Source organism: Anolis sagrei, chromosome 2, assembly GCF_037176765.1.
Source record: "Anolis sagrei isolate rAnoSag1 chromosome 2, rAnoSag1.mat, whole genome shotgun sequence".
NCBI lineage: Eukaryota > Metazoa > Chordata > Lepidosauria > Squamata > Dactyloidae > Anolis > Anolis sagrei.
This window is the reverse complement of record NC_090022.1, coordinates 127520763-127545869: the sequence shown is the minus strand read 5'-3', so window position 1 is coordinate 127545869 and position 25107 is coordinate 127520763. Positions and strand designations below refer to the sequence as shown.

General features: G+C 43.6%; 1 protein-coding gene across 2 annotated transcripts in view; it reads right to left on the bottom strand.

Annotated features, from left to right (window-relative positions):
* Positions 1 to 280: 280 nt before the first annotated feature.
* Positions 281 to 25107, bottom strand: part of NOTCH3 (notch receptor 3) — an 80398-nt gene continuing 55571 nt past the window's right edge. The window contains exons 16-34 of one of the 2 annotated variants that reach the window (XM_060764418.2): positions 24601 to 24720; positions 24188 to 24340; positions 22938 to 23166; positions 20912 to 21113; positions 20207 to 20360; positions 16972 to 17156; positions 13859 to 13991; positions 13150 to 13401; positions 10447 to 10559; positions 9315 to 9856; positions 7857 to 8177; positions 6911 to 7059; positions 6588 to 6804; positions 5386 to 5470; positions 4993 to 5182; positions 4382 to 4686; positions 3937 to 4084; positions 3127 to 3224; positions 281 to 2859 (exon numbers count right to left, since the gene is read on the bottom strand). In XM_060764418.2, the coding sequence (XP_060620401.2) occupies positions 1615 to 2859; positions 3127 to 3224; positions 3937 to 4084; positions 4382 to 4686; positions 4993 to 5182; positions 5386 to 5470; positions 6588 to 6804; positions 6911 to 7059; positions 7857 to 8177; positions 9315 to 9856; positions 10447 to 10559; positions 13150 to 13401; positions 13859 to 13991; positions 16972 to 17156; positions 20207 to 20360; positions 20912 to 21113; positions 22938 to 23166; positions 24188 to 24340; positions 24601 to 24720 (4841 nt within the window). In that variant the 3' untranslated portion in view covers positions 281 to 1614. The remainder of the gene's footprint in view (positions 2860 to 3126; positions 3225 to 3936; positions 4085 to 4381; positions 4687 to 4992; positions 5183 to 5385; positions 5471 to 6587; positions 6805 to 6910; positions 7060 to 7856; positions 8178 to 9314; positions 9857 to 10446; positions 10560 to 13149; positions 13402 to 13858; positions 13992 to 16971; positions 17157 to 20206; positions 20361 to 20911; positions 21114 to 22937; positions 23167 to 24187; positions 24341 to 24600; positions 24721 to 25107) is intronic. The other variant, XM_060764419.2, reaches the window with a different exon arrangement.

Here is a 25107-nt window from a genome sequence, read left to right as displayed (position 1 = left end):
GTGTTGGAAACTCTTACAATCCAGGAGTCATCTTTCAAACGTTTCTCTCAAGGCTTTGTTGGTGGCATAGCAAAAGCCTTAAAGGTCATAAGGGAATAATGCTTTGTTAAGATTCAGCACTGATTGGGATGAGCGAATGAAAAATAAGGCATTGTCTATTGTATTATAATTATTGCTAGTGGGATCCTTTCAATGTTTTGTTTCACAACTTAAACCCCGAAGTATGAATAAACAATCAACAGAGAAAGGAAGAAATGACACACAAAGGAAGCGGAGGCGGTTTCCTTATTAGCTATATGTTTATTATGCCGCGGCTCAAGCCGCTCTGTACACAAAGCACCCAGCTGCTTTAAAGCTACTTAGTTTACACTGGATTTTTTTTTTAAAAAAAGGTTTTTTAAAAATGAGCTAGAAATGGCCCTTCTATGGCAGAGGGGAGACTGGCAGGGCCGTTCCCCCACTATGCTACATAGCACGGGAAGGGAGGGGAGAGCAGCAGCCACAATTGGACGGGGTCCTGTGTGGCCACTGCTCCCACTGGCAGTATTTACAGCCAGGAACAGCTGGAATGTACAGGGTGCAAAGAGACAGGGAGCAAAGAGGAAAGTAGGTAGTTGACTGCTGGACCAAAAGTCTTCAGGAGAAACGAGACAAGTATTTTAATACTATCTCAGTACCTTGTACGCACCCAAAAGGAAACCTATGGTGCCTGTGGCTGCCCCAAGGTCCCACAGTACCATATTCTGCCATCCGGAAAATGTGGGCTGAAGGCAGCTTCAGACAAGGCAGTAGAGGGGATGTCAGTAAGGGCCAGGCATAAAAACACAGAGTGGCTCAGAATACTCTGGAGATTGGGAACCCCCCAAGATCACGGCTAGAGTCAGCCAAAACAATGCAGGGATGTGGGGCAGGAGTAGGGAAGGAAATATGCTTCAGAATTTCAGATGAATAAATTAGCCTGGAATGTGATGAAGTGCCAAGTTTAAGGGTGGGGTGGTGGTGGGGCTTAATTACCTGTACAACACAGGCAGGAGCGGAATGCAACCCTCTGTGTGGCAATGCCAATCTGGGCTAATGCTGCGTACGCAGTACACAAATACAGTGAGCAAAATCCCACCCCAACACGGTGGGGAGGGAGATGGGTGCTCAACCCGACAAACAGTGCCACACAGAGGGGGAGAGAGGGCGCCAGGTTTCCTCTCCATCCCTCACATCTGAAGGCCCACAGGAAGAAGAAGAGCAACACAACAGGAACTGACAATGAATACACAGTAAAAAATAAAAGCATTTAGAGTAAAATGCTGGGTTTATACAAAAAGGGATCAATGTTGGGGTTTTTTTTAAAACCCTCCCCAGAAGTCAGGTTGACACAGCAACAAGGGAGGGCATAGGCCAGCCTGGGCTCTGTGGCAGTGAAGGAAAGAGGAGGCCATGCCTCAACTCTCCCAGACCAGGAAAGTTTTTAAAAAAACTTTTTTTACACTTGAGTTTTTTCTTATAAAAACACAATTAGGGGAAACAACCGGATCCCAGCGGCAAGCATAGGCCCCAATGGGGGCCACAGTGGGACACAGGCCTTTGGGATTTATTTATTTTTTTACACAGTTTAGCTCCTCATGCAAACACCTGCATTTTAGTAGATGGCTCTGCTGAGGGAAGCTGGGTGTGGCTTGGGCCCAGAACAGTGGGGCTGGGTGTGGATTCAGACCAGTCGGACAAGGAGTGTGGAGAGGGGCTGCTCCACTGCTCCGGGGACTCTGGGGAGGGGGTCAGGTAAGGGTGCTCACTTGGGGGATGGAGGAAGTGCTTGGGTGTCGCATCCTGACTCTGGGTGTAACTGTGTTGGGAGGGAGGTGTTGGGTAATCCTCCACTCCTGGCGGCTTTAAGTACTGCGGGGGCCCTGCACGCGGCACCCCTTGGCCCTGGCCCTCCTGGGGTGAGACCGGCTGATTGACGCGCATGGTGGTTGCTGGCGGGGGCATGGGTTGGGCCGCCTCCTTGGTCTGCGCCGGAGCTGGGTTGGGCAGCCCCTGTGAACTGTGACCCATGGCCATGTGGTTAGGCAGAAGCAGCCCAGGTGGGAAAGCTTGGCCAGGCTGGTGTAGGTTAGGATGGGAGGCAGCTGGGTGCACAACTCCTATGATTGGCTGGCACTGGGAAGTAGGGACACGGGCATGCCAATCAAAAGGCATGGCCACAGGGCTCACCATGCCCAGACTGAGCCCCATGCGGCCAGGTGGCACTGAGAGGCGGTTCATGGAGAGAAGGGTACCATCCCCTAGGTCACTGAGGCGTGCTAAGCTAACAGCAAAAGGGGCTTCCATCATGCCATGGACCATGGGAGTGGAGGGGACTGACAGTGAGGCACTAGCTGCATGAAAAACCCCTGGCGAAGCAGGGTTGGGCACATAGGGGGAGTCCAGCGAGTCAACAGGAGACAGGGTGACAGAACTTTCCAGGAGAGTACCCTGGCACTCCAGGTTGAGCTTCTTGGCACGCGCTTTGGCCTCTTTGCTCTCCCGGGCCAGGCTGGCACTGCTGCCTGCTGCCACGTTCTTGGCACTAGGCCGTCGGCTCTTCTTGCCCTGTGGAGTGGGCTTGAGGCTGGGTAAGTAGCTGTTAGGAGGGCACATGAGTGGGGAAAGGGAATGACCAGCAGGTAGCCCCCCTTGTGGGCTGCGCACTGTGTTGTAGTCATCCAAAAGCCGGACAATGTCATGGTGCAGACGCTCCTGAGCCACATCACGCGGCAGCCGATCCATGTGGTCTGTGATCTCACGGTTGGCAAAGTGGTCCAGCAGGATTTTGGCTGCCTCAAAACTGCCCTCCCGGGCTGCCAAAAACAGGGGCGTCTCCTCCTACCACAGAGAAGACACATTGATGGGCATATAGTACAATTTTTCTAGCACGGGAGCAGCCAGTAGCTGTGTAGAGCATCTATTTCCCCGAAAGCCTCCCCAACAAACACAAATGCACATAAAAGCAGAGAAGTCACCAGACCTACCTGGGCAACATCTAAAGGAGTGAAAAGAACTCCCTCTGTTAGGAGCTGCCCACTCTAACAATTATGCTTCCCCACATTTTGGTGAAGTTACCATGTGTTTAGGGAAAAACAAAGAACTTACCTTGCTATCCTGCATGTCCTTGTTAGCACCATTCTTCAGCAATGCAATTGTAGCCTCTACATTGTTGACAGCTGCTGCCCAATGCAGGGCAGATTTACCTGGTAGAAAATATAAAATGCAGATTAATATAATTTGCACACATGACAATGATGTTTCACGACTACCAGAAGCCTTCTTCTATACCAATGTTCTCCAGTCTTAAGACATTATCTTCTTCTCCATTATAGTTGCAGTCAGTACCTTCCTGCTCTAACACCAGACCTTCTACAGACGTAAGAACTTGGAAATGATCCCAGAGTAAACTGCTTGGTTATAGAAATGAATGCCCAGATCAGTTTAAGCCATGAAGATAAATGCCCTTTTTGCCAGGTCCATGCTGCACTCTTTGAAAATGCAAGGTCTGTTACTAGAGCTTTTCCCTCATAGATACTTTATTCTCAACACCACCCCAATCTCTTCAAGGGATCTGCAAAAAATCCATGCTACATAAAGCTCTAACCTTGGCAATATGCAGCAAGTGAGTTTTATGGAAGGGAAAGGAACAAAAGGTAGGAAAGCTGCCAAGTGAATTTCTGCTGGCTGAGGCATATTCAAAGTACCTGGATTGTGACTTGGATTGGTGAGGGTGGAGAATGTGTAAAATCAATATGGCACACAATTACAAAATACAAACTAGAATCTGCAAATATAGACATGACATGGCCTGCTGAAAACCGACAGATGCTCATGGTATCTAGATAGGTAATGGAGCCAGATTCCAGAGCCTTCCAGAGTGTAGGATAAGCCAGTTTTGCTCTGAGAGCTACCTACCCAACTCATCCACAGCGTTGACATCAGCATGACAGGCAATCAATTCCTCCACCATGCCCTCCACAGCCAGTCTGGCTGCCAGGATCAGTGCAGTCGAACCATCCCCCATTCGGGCATCCAAATCTGTAGATCGATTTCGGATCAGGATCTGTCAACAATAATGGGATGTTAGATGGGAGTGGAGCAAAGCACACCATAGAAAGTAGTATTGTGCAGTTCTCATGTTCTTAGTTCTGTCAATGAGAACTATATAAAGGCTATCTTGCATTGATAACACAGAAAAGATTACTGGTTGTAACAAGCACAGTGGCTCTTCACTGGAAATGCAGAACAGGTGTGCTGTTAATGTGGGCAAGGCTGAAGGTCACATTATCTCTCACAGGATTTTAAAAGTCTTCACAGGTGGACTGAGAGAAAAATATCACACGGTGAGGATAAGACTCACCTGAAAGACTCCCTGGGCATCAGCAGTCACAGCAGCATGAAGTGGTGTGCGCCCTGTGTTGTCTTGTGCATTGGTGTCTGCACCGGCATCCAGCAAACGCTTGGCAGCATCTGCCCTGGCATATCTGGCAGCCAAGTGCAATGCAGTCTCCCCCGTGCGGTCTGTCTGGGCACTTAGGTTAGCCCCCTGGCATATTAGGTCTGAGATGATGTTGGCTGAAGAATCATCTGCCTCCTCTTCCTCAGCCATGTCTGTCTCCATGCCTCCACCGCAGAAGGAGGCCAGCATAAGTGGCGTGAAACCATCTGAAAGGAGACACCAGCAAAGGTTTTAGAAAGAATGTCCTGTTTCTTCTCTCTCAATATACTATATCTCTCTACTTGAAAAAAGCTTGCTGGGTCACGACATATAATAATAATAATAATAATAATAATAATAATAATAATAATAGTCAACTTTATTTATACCTCGCCACCATCTCCCCGATGGGGACTCAGAGTGGCTTACATGAGCACATTACATATGAAAAGCAGTGGCAGACAATTCTGTTCTGCAGGTGCAGAGAAAGACTGCAGATGGGTTTAGATCCAATACTCCTTTTTCTCAATTACCTGGTCCACGGACGTTGACATCCATGCAGTCAGTGTCAAATTCACCCTGGGGTGGCGTAAGGGCCATAGAAGGAGGCATGCGGATGTCTGCTGCTACCAAATGGTGTTGTGTCCATTGGCGGCAATCCACAGGGTCTTCACAGTCGATAGCTGGCTCCTCCACCTGGCAGGAAAGAGCACAGGTCTGTAACTTAGGGGACATTTCCCCTATTCATCTGCTGAAACCAACAACATAATTGCTGATTGCAGTGTATTTTGCAAGGAAAAAAATCCAAAGAGACACACAACAGTCTTATGGATAAAAAGTCAGGAAGGGAGGCAGAGTGGAGAAAGAAGGAAAGATGGCCCCAAAGAAAGGAAAAGGAGGCAAGCCCCAAAAGGGATAGCCAATACCTTTAGTCTTTTGGCCTCCGGGCATTCTGCTTCCAACCAGTCTTCTGAGCTGTCTGGTATGAGGCTTTCCCCTTTGCCAATATTCCTGCACAGGGAACAAAACGTACAATGAAGCCAAATGGCAGTATAGGACAGGAATTCCAGGTGAACTGGTTTTCACTATATTGCTTACTTCTGTCCATACCCACATAAAAACACAATTAAAGGAAAAGTTCTCCATCAGCTACTGGAAGTATTGCTGGCAATGCTGCACAATCATGGCAAGTCAAATGTTGACTGTTCTCTGTAACAGCTGAAAATTTGGGGCAAAGGTCATGTACCTGAGAACTTCCCTGGCAGTCACAGAGACAATAAATTTTATGCAGGTGAGTAAACAGGCTAGAAGAGAAGAAACTAATTCCTTCCCCATAAGTCTGCCTGGCTGCAGAGGAAACCAGTATCTTCATCCACTGTCAGCATAGAAACAGAGCAGGAGATGTGAGCCATCTCTCTACCTGTAATATCCTTGGGAACGACTGTATTTCATCACATAATAGTCGCCATTGCATAATATTCACACCCCATTTTTGGAGACACGGTTTCATATTTGTTTCTCTAGCATAACAGTCACACACCCTTGACCACACACATGCCCCTTGAAGCAGCCCTCATAGCTCCAAAGGGCAGGCATACAGGTGAGTGAAAGGCTGAGAGCTGGGAGGCTTCCCTTGGCTGCTGGCAGATGAGGGAGACCTCCTCCTAGCTCAGTCCGGGATGCATGCAACAGGGTGAGCCAGCAGAAGGCGAAAGAGCCCCCATAGACCTTGTTTGTCTGTGTGTGGTTGCCAAAAGGCCTATGCGGTCCCCCTCAGCTGCCAGCCAGGGGAGGTCCCATAGGCCTCCCAGTTTTCACCACATAAAAGTTGAATCCCTCTTTTGTAAGGGGGAAAAATGGAAGACAAGTGTGACTATTATGTGGTAAAATACAGTATCTTTTCTTTCCTTCCACTAGCCTTGGTTTCCACACTGGATGCAGAGATATTGTTTCCTTTCTTCTGCAGCCAGCATGGAAAAAGTGGCTACTAACTTCATTGAGGACTAATATACTTTTCAGTAATTTCCTTTGGCTGGCAAGGACTTCTTGGAGGTTACTTGCAAGGTTCTCAATGACAGTGATGGTGTATTGATTCTAGACAGCAGCCAAGTGAGTGAGAGGCTCTTACTTCATGCCAAGGGCATCCTGGCCCACAGGCTCACGCCGGTTCTTATTGCTATTCTCCTTCTTCAAGCTGAAGCCTTCAGGAAACCAGAGGGTGCTGTGCTCTCTTTTGCGACGTGCTACCAGCACTCCCAACACCAGAATCACTAGGAGGATCAGCGCTGCTACCACAAGTAATGGCAGCAGCTTGAGTGGGACAGATGCACCTTCCACCTTTACACCTAGAGAAGCAATACAATTAATAAAATTGTCAGTCACATGCTATAACTTACAAACAGGCAAAAAAAGAAAAGAAAAACCAAATGCAGAAAAATTTGACTTCCTCACCTTTTACAGCCTTGAGGGGGTATGGGAACTCGAGGCGCTCTACAGCTGACAGAGCGGCAAGGTAGTCAGCAGCACTTTGGGCATCTGGGAAGCACTTGTCTGATGCTTGATAGCAGAGGCGGTTATCAATCTCCAGAGTAACCTCAGACCTGGAGGAAGGGGCGAGTATTACAAGGATTGAGTGCAAAACCACCATCTGCACCAGAAGCACTTCGCTTATTGTGTAAGAAGACTAGCTTCTCACATTTTGATTTAGGCAAGACATTTCTGAGTGTAAATTATGAAACCACTCTTGCCTCCAGATGTATGAACATCAGGAATGCCAACACAACTGTCATCATTCTGCCTTCATTAGTAAATATTATCCTATTTGTTTGCAATGGTGCATTAAGTGCACTTGCTTGACATTCATGCAGTGAGCCAGCAGCATCTTAGCAGTGTATTCTTTTTAAAAATAATAATATTTGAACTAACAGTCACTGTTTTTGTGTGTCTTCACAAATCATGAGATTTTCCGAGACTAAGAGTATGTGACTTGACCAAGGTTCTGGAAGATACTAATTTCCAGTATTATGGTAATGGGAGATGGAGGTAATACACATATTCCTTGGATCATGTACTGGAATTTCTTGAGAAGGCTTGCATTAATCTCCATCCAGTAATGGCATTTTATCCCTATGTGACCTATTATTTGACTCTAATCTCTTTTCTGTGATCACTGGGATTTATCAGACAGATAGTTTGGTGATGTACTTTTCAGGTATCTTCTTTGGTGAAGGTGTAGCTGGAAACAGTTTTCCTGAACTGCTCTCCTTCCATGTAACTGCTCTTCCTTCTCCCCCAATAGCCTCCACACCCAAATCCTCCCAACAGCCAAGGGCCATAGAAGCTCTATTCATCAGATCCCAAACCCCACTCTTTCCTTGGTTTCATCTGTATATCTTACCCAATGATCTCCTGACCCAGTTCCCTGCGATGTCGCCCACCAGAACCATAATATGGCTTGATCATGTAATTGCCATCTTCATCAAGGCGGAAACGTAGCGAAGTTCGCAAGATGGCACTCAGCTTCTGAAGGAAGACAGTGCTTGTGCGGATCAATTCGTCAGGATGGAGCAACACTGTGATGACCAGGACGCCATTGGCCAAGTGCTCCGGCACCTCTCGGGCACAATCAAGGCCATCCCAGCCACATTCTTCATTGTTACAACCCTGGTCACAGCGCCCATCAGCAAAATGGTCAGAGCAATATTTTTCATAAACAGGACTGTGGAGGAAAAGGAGCCAGAATTGGATCAAATCTATCAAGAGAAACCCTATGCTCATCCAGAACACTTCTGCATGGCTAGTCATCCTGCAGGGAAGAGCTCATAGCAATATGGATCTGTGGGAAAGATTCATTCTTCAGTACTTCAGTATAAGTATTGAGACTTGCACACATGAACGGAGGGAAAAAGGAAATGCTCATGCCTCTGTAGCTAATATGTAACGAGATTTGAGGGCTTGCGCACAGTACCCCCTTACCTCAAGTAGAATCATAGACTCATCGTTAGAAGAGATCTTGTGGGCCATCCAGTCCAACCCCCTTGCCCAAAAGCAGGAAAATTGCATTCAAAGCACCCTCAACATATGGCCATCTAGCCTCTGTTTAAAAGCCTCCAAAGAAGGGGCCTCCACCACACTCTGGGGCAGAGAGTTCCACTGCTGAACAGCTCTCACAGTCAGAAAGTTCTTCCTAATGTTCAGGTGGAATATCCTTTCCTGTAGTTTGAAGCTACTATTTCTCATCCTAGTCTCCAGGGCAGCAGAAAACAAGCTTTCTCCCTCCTCCTCATGACTTCCCCTCACATATTTATACATAGCCCTCGTGTCTCCTCTCAACTTTCTCTTCTGCAGGCTAAACATGCCCAGCTCTTTAAGCCACTCCTCATAGGGCTTGTTCTACAGACCTCTGATCATTTCAGTCACCCTCCTCTGGACATATTCCAGCTTGTCAACATCTCCCTTCAATTGTGTTGCCCAGAACTAGACACAGTATTCCAGGTGTGGTCTGACCAAGACAGAATAGAGGGGTAGCATGATTTCCCTGGATCTAGATACTGTATTTCTAATTATGAAGCCAAAATCTCATTGGCTTTTTTATCCACCGCATGACATTGTTGCCTCATGTTTAACTTGTTGTCCACGAGGACTCCAAGCCTTTTTTCACACGTACTAGTGTTGAGCCAGACATCGTCTCCCATTCTGTATCTTTGCATTTCATTTTTTTCTCCTAAGCTCTGCATTCCTATTTGTTAATCTGGGAGAAAATTTAACTCTTCATATTTTGGAAATCTGGAATATTGTATCCCACTTTGACCCCCCCCCCCCCACACACACACACACATGCAGCAGCAAGACTCACTTGCAGGTGCGCTCTCGACTTCTGCAGTCAAAGTTATCATAAAGGCACTCAACAGTGTTGCATAACTCATCACACTGGCTGTTGTTGAAGTACTCCCAACACTGTCGGTTTTCACACTGCTTCCAGGGGTCATCCACCAACAGGGAACAGTCACCCCCATCCCAGTGACAGATTGGGTTGTTGCACATCTTGTCACAATAGGAGTCTCCAGCCTTCTCAGCACACTCCTCCAGTGGACAACGGACTTCAGGGGCCTGAGGGGGACGCATGAGGCGTGGTGTCTGGCAACGTAGGCCTGAGAAGTCCCCAAGACAAAGGCACTGGAAATAAGGGGGAGTAGAAATCTCATGGCAGGCACCCCCATTGTGACAGGGCAGGTTTGCACAGCTACTATTGGCACGCAAGCGGCAGTCTGGTCCAGCCCACCCAGGAGGGCAGTAGCAGCGAGCACCCAGGACTGAGGTCCGGCAGGTGCCACCATTCAAGCAGAGGAGTTCCCGGCAGGACAGGAAGCTGCGCTCACAGTTAAAGCCCGCGTAGCCCTGGAAAGGGACAACAAAGTCACTTATTACAGGAAAGCTCATCAAACCTAGGATTCTCTCCAATAGCTAGGCTAAGAGCAGCAATAACCCTTCTTCAGCAGAGTCTCTCTCCCCCTCCCATGCTCACTGTGTTAAGAAAATCCTTCCCGCAAGAAACCCACTAAACTTAATACCCATATCCTGCTTTCAACTACCTTCTCATACTCCTCACTCTCTAGCACAGGCTCACAAACACAGTATTCCCTCCTGAAAACTCTCTTACTGGACTACTGTACCAATCCACTCTGGCTGGTACAGTACTCAAACTGTGCAATTCTGCTATAATGCAAGGCCTTGCAGGAACAAATCCTCAAATGGAAGCAGAGCTCCTTCCAACAGAAGGTTTTCATTGGTGAAGATGACATTCAGCCTAAAAGTTCTCTTTCTTAGTGGGTACTGATATTTATCATGTTGCAGCTTTAACATATTCACTTCACAATTCTTCCACTTAACCTATTGTCATCCTCTGCTTAAATCTAGTCCTTTCTATTATTTCTGTAGAGGAGCTGCATTCACCACTTCTTGGCATGGTGCTACAGGAGGGCACTTACCCGGGGGCAGTGGCAGGTATATCCTAGAGGCAGGTTTACTGCCAGCTTACACTGTCCACCATTTTGGCAAGGCTGAGACTCACAAGCATTCACAATATTCTTGCAATGACGGCCTGAGGAGAGAAACAGAGTGTTATTGGTGGAAACTTCTCCATAATACTGCACACACTTCAAGATAATAGCCCATCACTTTTTCGCCCATGTTCCAGCATTATTCTCAATTTTAATTCTACATTTGGCCTTCCCTTAGTTTTTAATTGTGTGTTGGTCTTATTGATATGTTTCGTTATTTTATTGTCCATGTTTTATTTTAATTGCTTGTATTGTTGTTATTATTGCTTGTATTGTTGTATTTGGGCTCGGCCTTATGTAAGCCGCACCGAGTCCCTTGGGTGATGGTAGCAGGGTACAAATAAAGTTTTATTATTATTATTATAAGAACAATATTACCCGACTATTCTGGGTCTGGGTCTCAGTGCTAATTCCTGCAGCTCCTTGCATATACATGTCAATCCTCTACCCATACACAGACCTATCCAATGATATTTGGTATCCCTCTTGAGGAAACCCTGAGCAGAGACCAGAAGATGAGCTGTGTTATGGGGGTCATCTTTAATTTATTGGCTATCCTTTTTAAGGCTTGTGAGCAAGAGCTTTCATTTGTTTCTGCAGACTCACAAAGATGGACTTCTGGCAAGTTATGGATTGCACCTCACAGCAATGGGCAGGGGTATTTTTGCTAAGGGTCCCAAAAACCCGATCAAGAGGGCTGTAAACTGGGTTATGTGGGAGAGGTAGACAGTATTCCTTAGGGCAGGCATTTATCCAGTGCTGGAGATAATAGCCTCATCATCATCATCATCATCATCACCATCATCTTTATTTATATCCTGCCACCATCTCCCAAAAGGGATTTGGGCTAGCTTACAAGACACTGCAGTGCAGTCTATAACATAAACGATACAGGAGTATAAAACAATATTACATAGAAATTATAAAACAACCACTTATCATCACATAAAATAAAATAACACAATTTAAAATGCAAAATGATCAGTAGTTAAAACTAGCTGCCATCAATTCCAACTAAAGTGCCAGAGTGTCAACCCCATATGGGCCCATTTCAGCATATTCGAGGCCAAAAACCTGCTTTAAAAACCATGCTTTTAGGCTGGATCGGAAAGATTCAAAGGTGGGGGCTAACCTAATCTCTTTTGGAAGAGTATTCCAGAGCTAGGTAGCCACTACAGAGAAGGCACACTCTCTCATCCCCATCAACTGAGACAGTGGTGGAAATGAGAGAAGGACTTCCCCTGCTGATCTCAAAGCCAACATCAGTTCATAGAAAGAGATGCAGTCTTGAAGATAGGTTGGACCTGAAGCGTATAGGGCTTTGTAGATAATAAACTTCACCTTGAATTGAGCCTGGAAAGTCGTCGTAAGCTAGTGGAGCTGTTTGAGTAGGGGCATAGCATGTTACCTATAGTTAGCTCCAGTTAGAAACTGCTGGCTGCAGTTTCCAAACAGTCTTCAAAGGCAGTCCCACATAGCGTGCATTACAGTAGCCCATTCTGGATGTAACTAAGATGTGGACCACCTTGGCCAAGTCAGTCTTTTCGAGATACGGTAGCAGCTGATGCACAAGTTTTAACTGTGCAAAGTCCCTCCCTGCCACCGCTGACATCCGAGCTTCAAGAGTCAACCAGAAGAGCACCCAGATTGTGGACCTATGTCTTCAGGGGGAGTGTACACTCGTCGAACACAGGTTGCCATCTGATACCCTGACTGACCCCACAACAGAACAGGAGGACTTCTGTCTCATCTGGATTAAGTCTCAGTATGCTGGCGCTCATCCAGCCCATCACTGCTGCCAATTACAGAAAGAATTGCAGAACAGCCTGTCTCAGAATGTGGTGGAGTTGCCTTAGATGGAAGATTCTAAAAAGAGGCTGAATGGCTATCTATTGGGAGTGTTTGACTGTGTATTCCTGCATGGCTGGAGATTGGACTGAATGGCCCTTGGGGTCTCATTCTACTTCACAATTCTATGATTCTTATATCTCCTTTTAGGCTTCAAAATGAACTCTAAGCTTCACATTCACCTTTTGTTTGCACCTGAGCCATGAACACCAGCACCACCCACCACCTACCATTTCCTCTAAACCGGGCTGCTAATGACTATGGAAAGTAATTGTATGCATTGTATATCCTTATTAGGAAATTACACTAGCCTCAATATGTAACAAGTGGATGTGTAAATATTTGTAACATCAGAAATAAAGTTAATATAACATAGTGCTGTGCAATTAGAAGATACATCAACTTAGATTCTAGATGGGAAGTGCTTCTGAATATGTACATAACCAACATGTATTGTGTCTCCCTCAATGGAAAGCTTGTTTGCGCATTTTGTGATTTTTTTGAAGTTGGATAGGCAATTTGGGGAGATCCAAGAGATCCCCAGGTTTAGACTCTGAAATGATAGTGCTGGTTGCTTAACCAGGCCTGTTTCTTTAAGAAGTAGTCTAAAATAAGTTATAATAGTTTTCAACTTCATCATATAGTTCCTCATTGATTAACCACATGTTGCCTACATCTTCCTACATACCATTTTTTTTCTGAAGCCTGGCTCCTCTACCCACCACCAGAAGTCTTTCCTGCTTTCGCAGGCACTGAATCAACCTAGCATGCATTTCTACTCACCAGTGTAGCCAGGCTTGCAAATACAGTGGTAGTCACTGGCTTCCTGAACGCAGTCCAGCGTGTTGCGCGGGTGGCAGTGGTTGGACTGGCACTCATTTATGTCCCCCTCACAACGCTCTCCCGTAAAGCCCGGTGGGCAGCTGCACCGGTAGCCACCCACTCTGTCCACACAGGTCCCATTATTGAGGCACTTGGGGATGCGACTGCCAGGATTCATGGCACAATCGTCCTCATTGATTTCACACAAGACACCTGGAGAAACAACACGAAGGCATCAGACCAAACATCTCACCACACTGAAGCCTAAACTTCTTCCCCACACCTTTCAAACTCTCAATAGGGAGGCAAGAACTAATTTTCTGCTCTCTGTGGTGCTTTTCCCAGTGCTTTTGGGCAGAGGACAACTAGGTGTTATTTTATTTACAACTATCATCTCTCTCTATCAAGGCTAATGAAGTATGAAGTACAACAACATCTGGAGGATCCGAGGTGGCTTATCTCTGCTTCAGAAGGTCAATTTCTGTGGCTATCCTGCTTCAAAACCATTCTGGGAGAATTCAGAGTTTATATCCTCCATCACGTGCCCCAAGGTGGAGGGGATCAAGCAGAAACTCAAACCTGAAGTTGCACAAACCTAAAGCCCTTTCCCTTCTATATTATTTTTCCCTGCTACTGCAAAAATCCCCCTACTACAATACTCAGCACTTACCCAGAGTTCCTGGTGGACAGGAACAAATGTAGTGACCCACAAGGTCAATGCAAGTCCCTCCATTCTGACAGGGGTGTGACTGACACTCATCAATGTTGTATTCACAGTTCTTCCCTTCAAAGCCTAGTGGACACTAGAGCAAGAGAAAGACAAATAAGCAGAGTGATAAGCAAGGAAGAACTGGGAGAGCTGAAACTTAGAACCTTGGAAATGTTTCTTGTTCTTGAAACTGTTGAAAAACGATTGTTCTCCTTATCCAAAAGTACCCTATATACTAAAAAAAAAAGCCAAGTTTTCAGCCCTTTGGTGGGGGGAGGGGGTTGAAAAATCCTCCCTTGGATTATAATGGGGTCAAGCCAGACAGCAGAGCCTGGAGGCAATTGCTTGCAATATATGCTATATTTCTCTCTCATCTTCCCCTCCCTTAACAGTATGTTTTATTTTCAAAAGCCTCCCTCGCTCTCTCTGCTTCTCCTTCCAGGCTGGAATGTTTCAAAAAGGGAAAGGAGAGGGGGAGAAGCCCTTGAAAGTCAGGAATAATCTATTAATTAAAAGCATTTCCCCTGAAATATTTGTTAATCTTTCCTACAGATATATCGGCATTTCCCCTGTAAGCCTTTGCAATCTCTATGTACCTATGGTATATATCTGTATCTATCTATCTATCTACATTAATTTCATATATGAATTTTCCCTTCACATGTTTGCAAGTTTCTGTAAATACAATATACATATAAATATCTAGAGATTTCTATGTACCTGTATATCTGTATCTATATGTATGAATTTTCCCCTCACATGTTTGAAAGTTTCTGCAAATTCGATATAGATATAATTATCTATATAGGGAGAGGTGTCTAGATAGATAGATATGAATATAGATATATAGGGCTTGCAAATATTACAGGGTGAAATGCACACACAAATATATAGACATGTCTAGATAGATATGAATATAGATATATAGGGCTTGTAAATATTGAAGGGAATTGCACACACACACACACACACACACAGATGTCTAGATAGATATAAATATAGATATATAGGGTTTGCAAATATTGCAGGAGGGAAATCCACATATATAGAGAGCGGATTTGCAAACATTTCAGGGGGAAATGCATATGTGCAATTAGTATATATAATTATAGATCTATATCTAGCTCTGCATTGCTTATATAGGCATTGAATGTTTGCTTGTTACTATGTTGAAAGCCAGCCTGAAGCCCCATGGGAAAATAGCATAGGATACAAATGAAGTTTATTATTATTATTATTATTATTATTATTATTATTATATTGTTGATACCATATTGTTTTTGTTGACCCTATTTTTCCACTTACAGAGCTAGTTTACTGTTTTTCTTTGAAATACAGTAAATATTCAAAAACATTTAACCTGCTGATGCCTCAATTAATGTAATTTTATTGGTATCTATTTTTATTTCGAAATTTACCAGCAGCTGCTGCATTGCCCACCCTCAGCTTATACTCGAGTCAATAAGTTTTCCCAGTTTCTTGTGGTAAAATTTGGTGCCTTGGCTTATATTCGGGTCGGCTTATACTCGAGTATATGTGGTAGGTAGAAATAATACAATGTCGTAAGTAAGGCAAATATTCTCTAAGGACTATTAATTTCTGTTCTTCTGTACTTTTACAATCCCTTTTTTGCTATATTAAAATTATTACATTTTAATATAGCAACAAAAGGGATTATAAAACTAAATTAAATTACAATGCAGAGAAATGTTAGAAAAAATAATAAAAACATTTGACAGCTATCAAAAAATATATGCCAAAACAAATTGGAAACAGAAGTCGATGCCTCAACTCAAGGAATAACTTCTTTAAATTATGCACAGATACAGGGAACTCTGGGAGTACTACAGTTTCCATCATTGTGAATGCTGTTCATTCTGGATAGGGGTAATGGAAACTGAAGAATATAAACACCATCCAACATTTAAACTCATATTAATTTGGATGATTTGGGGTTTCTGAAAAGGCAAGGTTGATTTTTTAAAATACTCAGGCTGAAATTTTATGTTGATTTGAATTTAATTGATACAATGCAAAACTATATTAGTTGCTTCATTAAGTGTGTAAACATCACTTCTGTTTTATTGGTTTGGTTTAGTCTACCAATGCAACAGAATCCGATCTAGGGAATCTATCGGTGCCAATGAAATAAAAATGGCCCACTAGCTCAGGCAGAGGGGAAAGGAGGAGGTGTGGCTGGTGCTATGGGCTGAGTGACACACAGCAACGAATCTTATGGGAAATGGGAGCTGTGCGGAGGTGGCCGACTAGCAGTCAACTGGGACATCAGCCAGCCCCATTGCACCACCTAATCTTTCTGCGACAGCCGGAAACCACTTGCTCAAGGCAGTCTGGGATGCTTCTTTGTGGGACTGAAGAAAATGTAGAGCCACTCGTGCAACTGGGAGTGGTGCAAACTTTGTGTCCCAATAGGATTCTGAGCAAGGTATTTTAATGATGTGGGGCAGACATAAACAACACATATACATTTTGTAATACGTTTTGAAAGTGCAAGCGATTCATCAATCACACAGCCATCACTGTTACTACAGCAAACTCAGGGGAAACAGCAGCAGTGGGAAAACAAATATTAGTTCATATTAATATAAGGATGCTATTCAGCTGAATAAAACTTTAGTGCAAAAGTATTTTCTGTTTACATTATTGAGATATTAATATGTAGATCATCACAATTCTTTATCTTTAAAAACTATGATAGTCTATTGGACTGGAAAATAAATCTCCTTCACCTTCTTCTGAACCATCACCCCCCTTTCTAGGAGCCCCGGTAGCGCAATGGGTTAAACCCTTTTGCCAGCAAGATTGAAGATTGACAGGTTGGAGGTTCGAATCCGGGGAGAGCATGGATGAGCTCCCTCTGTTAGCTTCAGCGGGGACATGAGAGAAGCCTCCCACAAAAATGGTAAAACATCAAAAAATCTGGGCATCCCCTAGGCCTTGCAGATGGCCAATTCTCTCATACCAGAAGCGACTTGCAGTTTCTCAAGTCGCTCTTGACACACACACACACAAACCCTTTCTGATGTTCTGAAGACACAGGAACACTTCCTCACCTCACAGATGTAACCTCCCACAAAACTGCGACAAGTGCCCCCATTTCGGCACAGGCTGTGCTGGCAGAGGTTGACTTCACTTTCACAGTAACTGCCTGTGTAGCTTTTCTTGCAAATGCAGTAGTGGGTATTTCCAGCATCCACACAACGGCCACCATAATGACACACTTGTTCCTTGGTTACACCTATCCCAACAGAAAGAAAATTGTACAATGTCAGTCATCTAGATATCCTCTACACTCCCTTCCCAAAGGAAAGGTAGCCATAGTCATCAAACATACAGAAGGTCAAAAATGGAAGAGTGCTGTACAAAGAGTAAAAGCCAAGAACAGAACCCAAGAGGTGCTATAACTTTTTGTTTTAAAGCACTAGCATTTATCCCTAACATACTCTGCACAACTCAAATTGATTTCACTAGAAAATAATAAACTAAGCCCAATGTTTTCAAGGTCAGATTCTACTTTTCATTTCACTATGAAAACCTGCTCATAATTTTGATGAGCTCCAAAAGAGAAATGGAAGGCACATGTCAATATGCTGGAAGTGAACCTTAATTAGATAAAAGTTGTTCGGCTTTTACTCACATACTTTCTTTTTGCCAGTAAATTGTTTTGAAGTTCCCTGTTCCCTGTTCAGAGCAGTTGAAATTGGCATATATATAGGGTAGACAATATGCAAATTATTACAGTGATTTTATATATTATGTGTCAAACACATTGCCCTTTCTAATTTTTTACACAGTCCTCTGAAAAAAACTTTATAAGTCTCCACAGGCTGAAATGTAGATCTTAGCCAATAAATTCCTTCAAGCATGTCTCTCCCCTTTCTCTTGTAGATTTCATTACATGCTCTCCCATTAGATACTATTTTAATTCTCTACTGTTATCATTTAAATATTGTTATAGGTGTGAATTTTATTTTGGGATCTGGGGGACTGTTTATTTCTTTTTGCTAGTGTATTCTGGCATTGAATGTTTGCCCTTTTTTTGAAAAACTGCAAGTCGCTACTAGTGTGAGAGAATTGGCCATCTGCAAGGACGTTGCCCAGGGAATGTCTGGATGTTTTGATGTTTTACCATCCTTGTGGGGGGCTTCTCTTATGTCCCTGCATGAGGAGCTGGAGCTGACAGAGAGAGCTCATTAGTGCTCTTCCTGGATTCAAACCTCCAACTTGTTGGTCTTCAGTCCTGCTGGTACAAGGGTTTAACCAATTGTGCCACTGGGGGCTCTGCCATTTTTTTGTTGAAAAATGCCCTGAGTCCCTTTGGGGAGACAGGGCAGTATATAAATACATAACAAGATTAGTATACAGCAAACAAGATCACAATGCTGGTTTTTGAATTTGTTCACACGTTGGACACTTCCCAAATGTCTAGGTCTATGTGATGTATCGGCGGATAATGCTTGCAGATCTGAGTAGTGTGGCCTTTTGAAGCTGACTGATGATAATTTTGTCAGTGCCGATTGTTTTTAAGTGCAGGCCAAGGTCTTTAGGCACTGTACCCAGTGTGCCAATCACCATAATAAGTTGTTTATTGTTGTTGTTGTTGTTGTTAGATTGAAAGTACACACTGATATGAAAAAGTCAATAAAATGTTAGCAGAAAGTTAAAAAAAATGAAAGAAGAGTGTGCTACTTCAGTTTGAAATGCCACAGTAGAATTTGGGAATTGTATTGTCTCAATCTATTGTCTGTCAAGCTCTCTTTCTGCTTCAATTCTCCTTAGTAGCATAAATTTTGAAATTAAACAGTGAGTCAAGAAATGTGTGTTGTTTCTGCTAACACTAAACCTAGCAGAGGATCATGTCATACTTCCAGTTTTTATTCTGCTCTAAGGAAGCATGGACTTTGTTGCAAATATTTAGTTTATGGATGTCTCTGGACACAGCTGTTGGAAGTATAAACTGCAGCATCAATGAATCTTAGAACATCATTCCAGCATCACTGAAAAGAAGTGACACATAGACTGAAATCCTATATTGTGTGAGAAAAGCAGTAAACAGTCTCACATCTGACGTTTCGCCTGCATCTATGGCAAGCATCCTCAGAGGTAGTGAGGTCTGTTGGAATTAGGACAATTGGTTTATATATCTGTGGAATGGCTGGGGTGGGGCAAAGAGCTCTTCTCTGCTGGGGCTAGGTATGAATGTTTCCACTGACCACCTTCATTAGCATTTGAAGGCCTGGCTGAGCCTGGGAAAATCTTTTGTTGAGAGGTGTTAAGATGTGCCTGGTTGTTTCCTCTCTGCTGTTTTGCTGTTGTAATTTTAGAGTTTTTTAATACTGGTAGCCAAATTTTGGTCATTTTCATGGTCTCTTCCTTTCTGTTTCTGTTTCAGTATTAAAAAACTCTAAAATTACAACAACAAAACAGCAGAGAGGAAACAACCAGGTACATCTTAACACCTCTCAACAAAAGATTTTCCCAGGCTCAGCCAGGCCTTCAAATGCTAATGAAGGTGGTCAGTGGAAACATTCACACCTAGCTCCAGCAGAGAAGAGCTCTTTGCCCCACCCCAGCCATTCCACAGATATATAAACCCATTGTCCTAATTCCAACAGACCTCACTACCTCTGAGGATGTTTGCCATAGATGCCGGCGAAACGTCAGGAGAAATGCCTCTAGAACATGGCCCTATAGCCCGAAAAAACCCACAAGAACCTAGTGATTCCAGCCATGAAAGCCTTCGACAATACAGTCTCACATCTCTTTCTCCATTGGAAGGCATCTTCCATAGGCATGATGACAATGCTAGTATTTCCTTGGCAGGGGTGTGGGTGGGTTGGCAGGAGGCGCCCAAGTTACACCACACTTCTGCCTCTGGGAGAAGAAAACTAACATCCTCCTGGATCTTCAGAAAGTGGAGCAAGCAGCTGGCTATCCTGGATGCTAATGGAATTTTTTTCTTTTCTTCAGGACACAAAATAGCAGCTGGCTATTGCGTATGTGACTTCTGCCATTCTTCCCCAGGCAGTAACTGGCAATGGCAACATGTCGTTGCATATGGAAGCTCTGAAGATGTGCAAGGATGTATTGAATATTTTCTTTACACGGTCCCCCCAAAAATATGCATAGACACATTCCAGCCTGACCGTGCCAACTGACTGTGAAATTGGATGTAAAAGAGCAAACCACCGAACTTCCTACTCGGACACTTTCAGTACAAATTTAAAAAAAGCACGGACTCCCACTTAAACTCTTAATTTCACTGGTCCTGGAGCAGGACATTCTTACCTCTGTTCCTGGCCACCACTTCACAAGAAACATTGGGGATGTCACAATAACGACCAGTCCAGCCTCCAGGACAATCACAAGATACAGTAGTCCCTGTCTGCACACAGCGGCCACCGTTCTGACATGGAGAGCGACTGCACAAATCCAGCAGGGTCTGGAAGGAGTGTAAGAAGACGAGGGTGCGATTATTCATGCCTCTCGGTGATGAAGCCCTTACCCACATTCCCAGTCAATACTGGGTTTAAATGTTTAGATATTTTATTTATTTATTTGCAATATTTGTATACTGCCCTTCTCAACGCCGAAAAGGACTTGGGCGGTTCACAGTATTGGCAACAATTCAATGCCATCAATAAAAACAGTATAAACATCAAAATTGACCCTCCCCTGATAAAACATTAAACATTATTAAATACATCACATAAAATAACATGACATATCATACAAAGGCACAGTCGTTGTCCGGAAACAGCCCATAATTTTGGTATGCTCACATCTAGAAAAACCACTTTAGAGTATTCCTTGCCAAAAAAAATTATATGCAAATTCATGGGATCGTCATGGGATCGCCATAAATCGATGAGCAACTTCAGGACACATATATACATACAATCTAACCACAAGGATTCAGCTTTGCTTGCAAAATTTGATGCTGGAGTTTTGAAAATTCTTTATCCTTTCCCACTAAACCATAGAGCAAATTACCTGGCACTGAGCCCCTGTGTAACCCTGTGGGCAGGTACAGCGATAGGACTGAACACCATCCTGACACACACCGCCATTGAGGCAGGGCTGTGACTGGCACTCATTAATCTCATGCTGGCAGTGGGAGCCCGTGAAGCCAGCCCGACAGTGGCACGTATAGGAATTCACTCCATCCAGGCAGGTTCCACCATTGAAGCAGGAGCTGTGAGAACACAAGCAGGAATGTTAAGGAGGGAACCTAAGGGTGCTTCCAGACAGGCTGTTATTCCAGTAGCATCTGTGTTTAAAAAACATGGATGTTCCCAGGGGCCCATGTACACATACCCCAGAAAGCACACAGATGTTCTCCTGGAACCTCCTGGATGTTATCCTAGAACCTCCTGGATGTCCTCCGCAAAAGCCCCAAAAAGCCATTTAAAAAACAAAAGTACTTACCCGGGATCCATTAGAAAGTGGCCAGAGGTCTCCTAGCGTGTAGAAATGACTCACCAGGAGAAAGTGGGGGAGGGGGGGTGGCAGGAGCAATTTTCCTCCCCCTCCTCTTTCTCCTGGCATGTCATTTCTACGTGCCAGGAGAGCTCCAGCAGCCCTCTAATGGAGGCCAGGTAAGTACTTTTGTTTTTTAAAGAGCTTTTGGGGAGAGGGTTGGTGGGCTTGCGGTTTTCCGGGCTAATTTAGCTCAGAAAACTACAGGATTATTGTCTGGACTGCCCCCTCAAAAGTCCAGGACTTTTGAGGGAGCATTCTAGACACCGGAAGTAGTGGGTTTATCCTGCGCCTCCCAAGAAGGTGCGGAATAAACCCACTATCAAATTAATTCACCACAAACCAGGGTTTTCCTAGTTTGTGGCAAATTAATTCAGATTTGTCCAAGATGTCATCTGGACAGCTCCCTTTTTATTGCGGTAAGTCCCACATTAAAGGAGCTGTCTAGATGTGCCCTGAGAAACTTTAGTGAGAATAGATCTGTCCCTCTAAGCCAAGCTATTGACCTACCAATCTGTTCACAAATAACATAACAGAGGTGTTTCCACCCTAGGTGAAGAGATACAACTGCAAAAAGATCTCTCTTTTACTAAATTTTATGAAGTTACAACCAAGAAAACAAAAAGAGAGAGAGAGAGAGAAGCATATAGCCAACAGAATAAGTCTGAATGACATGTAGCACAACATTTGTAAGTCCTTTCAGAATTTGGTTTAATACATCCTGTTTTTCTAGAGACTGGCCTGAAAGATTGGGGCACAAAAGTGATCCTGATAATTGCCAGTATATGAAATAAATGGATGCTATAATGAACAAAAGTTGTTGCTGTGTCTGTCTTCAGAAGTGAGGTTATGAGAAGAAATTTCCACTACTCCCACTCAGAAACTGTAGATCTGCCCTGTGATTAATCCTTCTTCTCACTGAACCTTTGGGGTATTATTTCTACTTTGATTGTGTTTGGTTGGAAATTGTAACGAGTGGAACTTTAGACCTAGCCCTTCGTATTCTTTAGCATTAAATGCTCCAGAATTCAACGAGAGCAGCAAACTTATTTATTTTCAATGATACAGGATTTAAAAGCAAAGAGCAGGAGAAGGATCATATCTACTCTTGAACCACTTCTCTATCTGTACTTTATCGATATACTCAGAATACTACAGCATCTCTTGCGTATAATAAAAACTTTCTGCCTTGTAAAAACAAACAAACAAACACCCTCTTAAGTAAGTATCTTCGTATGACTTCACTAAACAAAATACTCCATTCAATACTCTGGTGTGCAAAAGTAAATGCACTGTATAAAAGTAAAGGCTACCACTGTGCCACTTATAATCTTATGGACAGCAAAGGTATCATTATATCCAATCTACACTCTCTGCTTGCTAAAGTAAGCAATCTGAACTACTAATGGTTATTGTAAATTCACTTTAGGGCTTCTGAAAAATAAAAAGCTGTGTGAAATGTTTTGAATAGTGAAACAGATTCTGCCACAAACATCTGGCAATGTTCTGGGCAAGTCAGACAACTTCTTGGCCAGCTCACCTATCTGTGCATTCCTGCACATTATGCTCACAGTGAAGACCAGTCCATCCTGGTGCACAAGAGCAAGTGTAACTGTTGACGTAGTCTGTGCAGGTGGCCCCGTTGCGGCATGGATTGCTAAAGCATTCATTGGTCTCAGTTGCACAGCGAACACCTGTGAAGCCAGCCAGGCAGGTACATGTAAAAGAACTGATACCATCCTGACAGGAGCCACCATTCAGGCAAGGATCTGTTGATGTAAGAAGTAATAATTGAGTTTACAGCTACCACAGACATACAACGCAACACCACACAGTTCATGCTTAAGCAAAAAACATATTTATAGAAAATGATACTGCTCTACATTATTCAATTTGCCCCAGAATATTTATTTATTAGGCATAATGTAGATACAATAGATTAATACCCAACCTTTTGTATGCACAATTTATTTATTTCCATCAAATAAATTGTATGCACAATTTATTTATTTCCCTCAAATAAATTGTATGCACAATTTATTTATTTCCACCAAAAATAAATTTATTTATTTCCACCAAAAATAAATTTATTTATTTCCATCAATTTATTTATTTCCATAAGCATAAAAACAATAACATAAAATTATAGCAGCAACCACAATGAATGCACATAACATCATATAATAATAAAATTGTTAAAATTTATAAAACGCAGAAGTACCTGCAGATACAACTGGCTGTCATCAATTAACTAACTAAAGCGCAGGAGTGAATAACCAGTCCTCACATACACCCATTTCAGTCTACTCAAAGGCAAAGGACCATTTAAAAAGCCATGTTTTAGGAAAGATCAAAAGATTTGGAAAGTGGGGGCTAACCTAATCTTTCGGGGGGGGGGGCATTCCATAGCAGGGGAACCACCACTGAGAAGGCCCTCTCTCTCGTCCCCGCCAACCACACTTGAGATGGTAGTGTGACCAAGAGAAGGGCCTCCCCGACAGATCACAAAGCCCACACCAGTTCATAGAAGGAAATGCGGTCCCTGAAGCGTATAGCACTTTACCAAAAGGCAGGGTACAACCACCTGTACTGACGAGACTTGAAAAGCAAGTCACGTAGTCTCCACTTCTTGCCTAGCGTTCCCATTATCCATTGTGGCACAATGCTCTTCCTGGAAGTTCCACCCAGGTCCTTTTACCATACTACCCCAAATAAATCAGCCAACGGGCACTAAAACTGCTTGTTGCTCTATGCACCTCCCCTGTTGTTCTATTAGCTCAAGGAACTCACTGGGCGTGCAGTCATCAATATCCATTTCACAGTTGGTGCCGGTGTAGCCAGGGCGGCAGGCACATCGGTAGCTCCCAAGCATGTTGGTGCAGGTGCCCCTATTTCGACATGGGTTCTGATCACACTCATTAATGTCAATGTGGCATTGCTGTCCTATGAGGAACGGAAAAACAATGGTCATAGTTGGATTGTTTCCATTACACTTCTATTTTTTTTAAAATCACGGTTCTCTCTAAAGCATTCAAGACCATGAGCAATAGAAACTCAAATTACATACAGTCAAAATGACTCAATTGGAAAATAAATCCACTACCAAAATGATACAAAACAATAACATTATAAAACCAGTCTATATAGTCTTATATAATACTTAGAAGTAGATGGGAGAAAAAGGGATGCCTTGGTTTAAGTACCTTGCCAGCCCGGTGCACAGCCACAGGTAAACCCTTCATAGTCCGGTGTGTGGTCACAGACACCATTGTTCTCACATGGATTGGAAGAGCAGGGGGCCAACACAGTCTCACAGTTGCGGCCTATGAGGAAAAACTCATAGTACTTGCATTTCCTCTAGAGACCAATAGTCCAAATGTTCTGAGTTATACATGTATTTCAAAGTGAATACAAAGGAAGCTACAACAACAAACGTCAAGCCACAGAGTGATGTCAATGGGAGATCTGCTTCAAATATAAGGGGAATGTAATCAAGTTAATTCAAAAATTTCCTCTGCCAGTAAGTTCACAGAACGCTGAATGCTAGGTTGTCAATCAACTACGGCTAAAATCCAGATGTCTTCCTTTAAGGAAGCATTTCTGTTTATATTACATCTTCAAGCATCGATGTCACAATTGCAGGAAATTATTTTCTCCTTTCACAGACAGCAGATGTTGTTATAACTGAACTGAAATCTAGAATGCAGTTC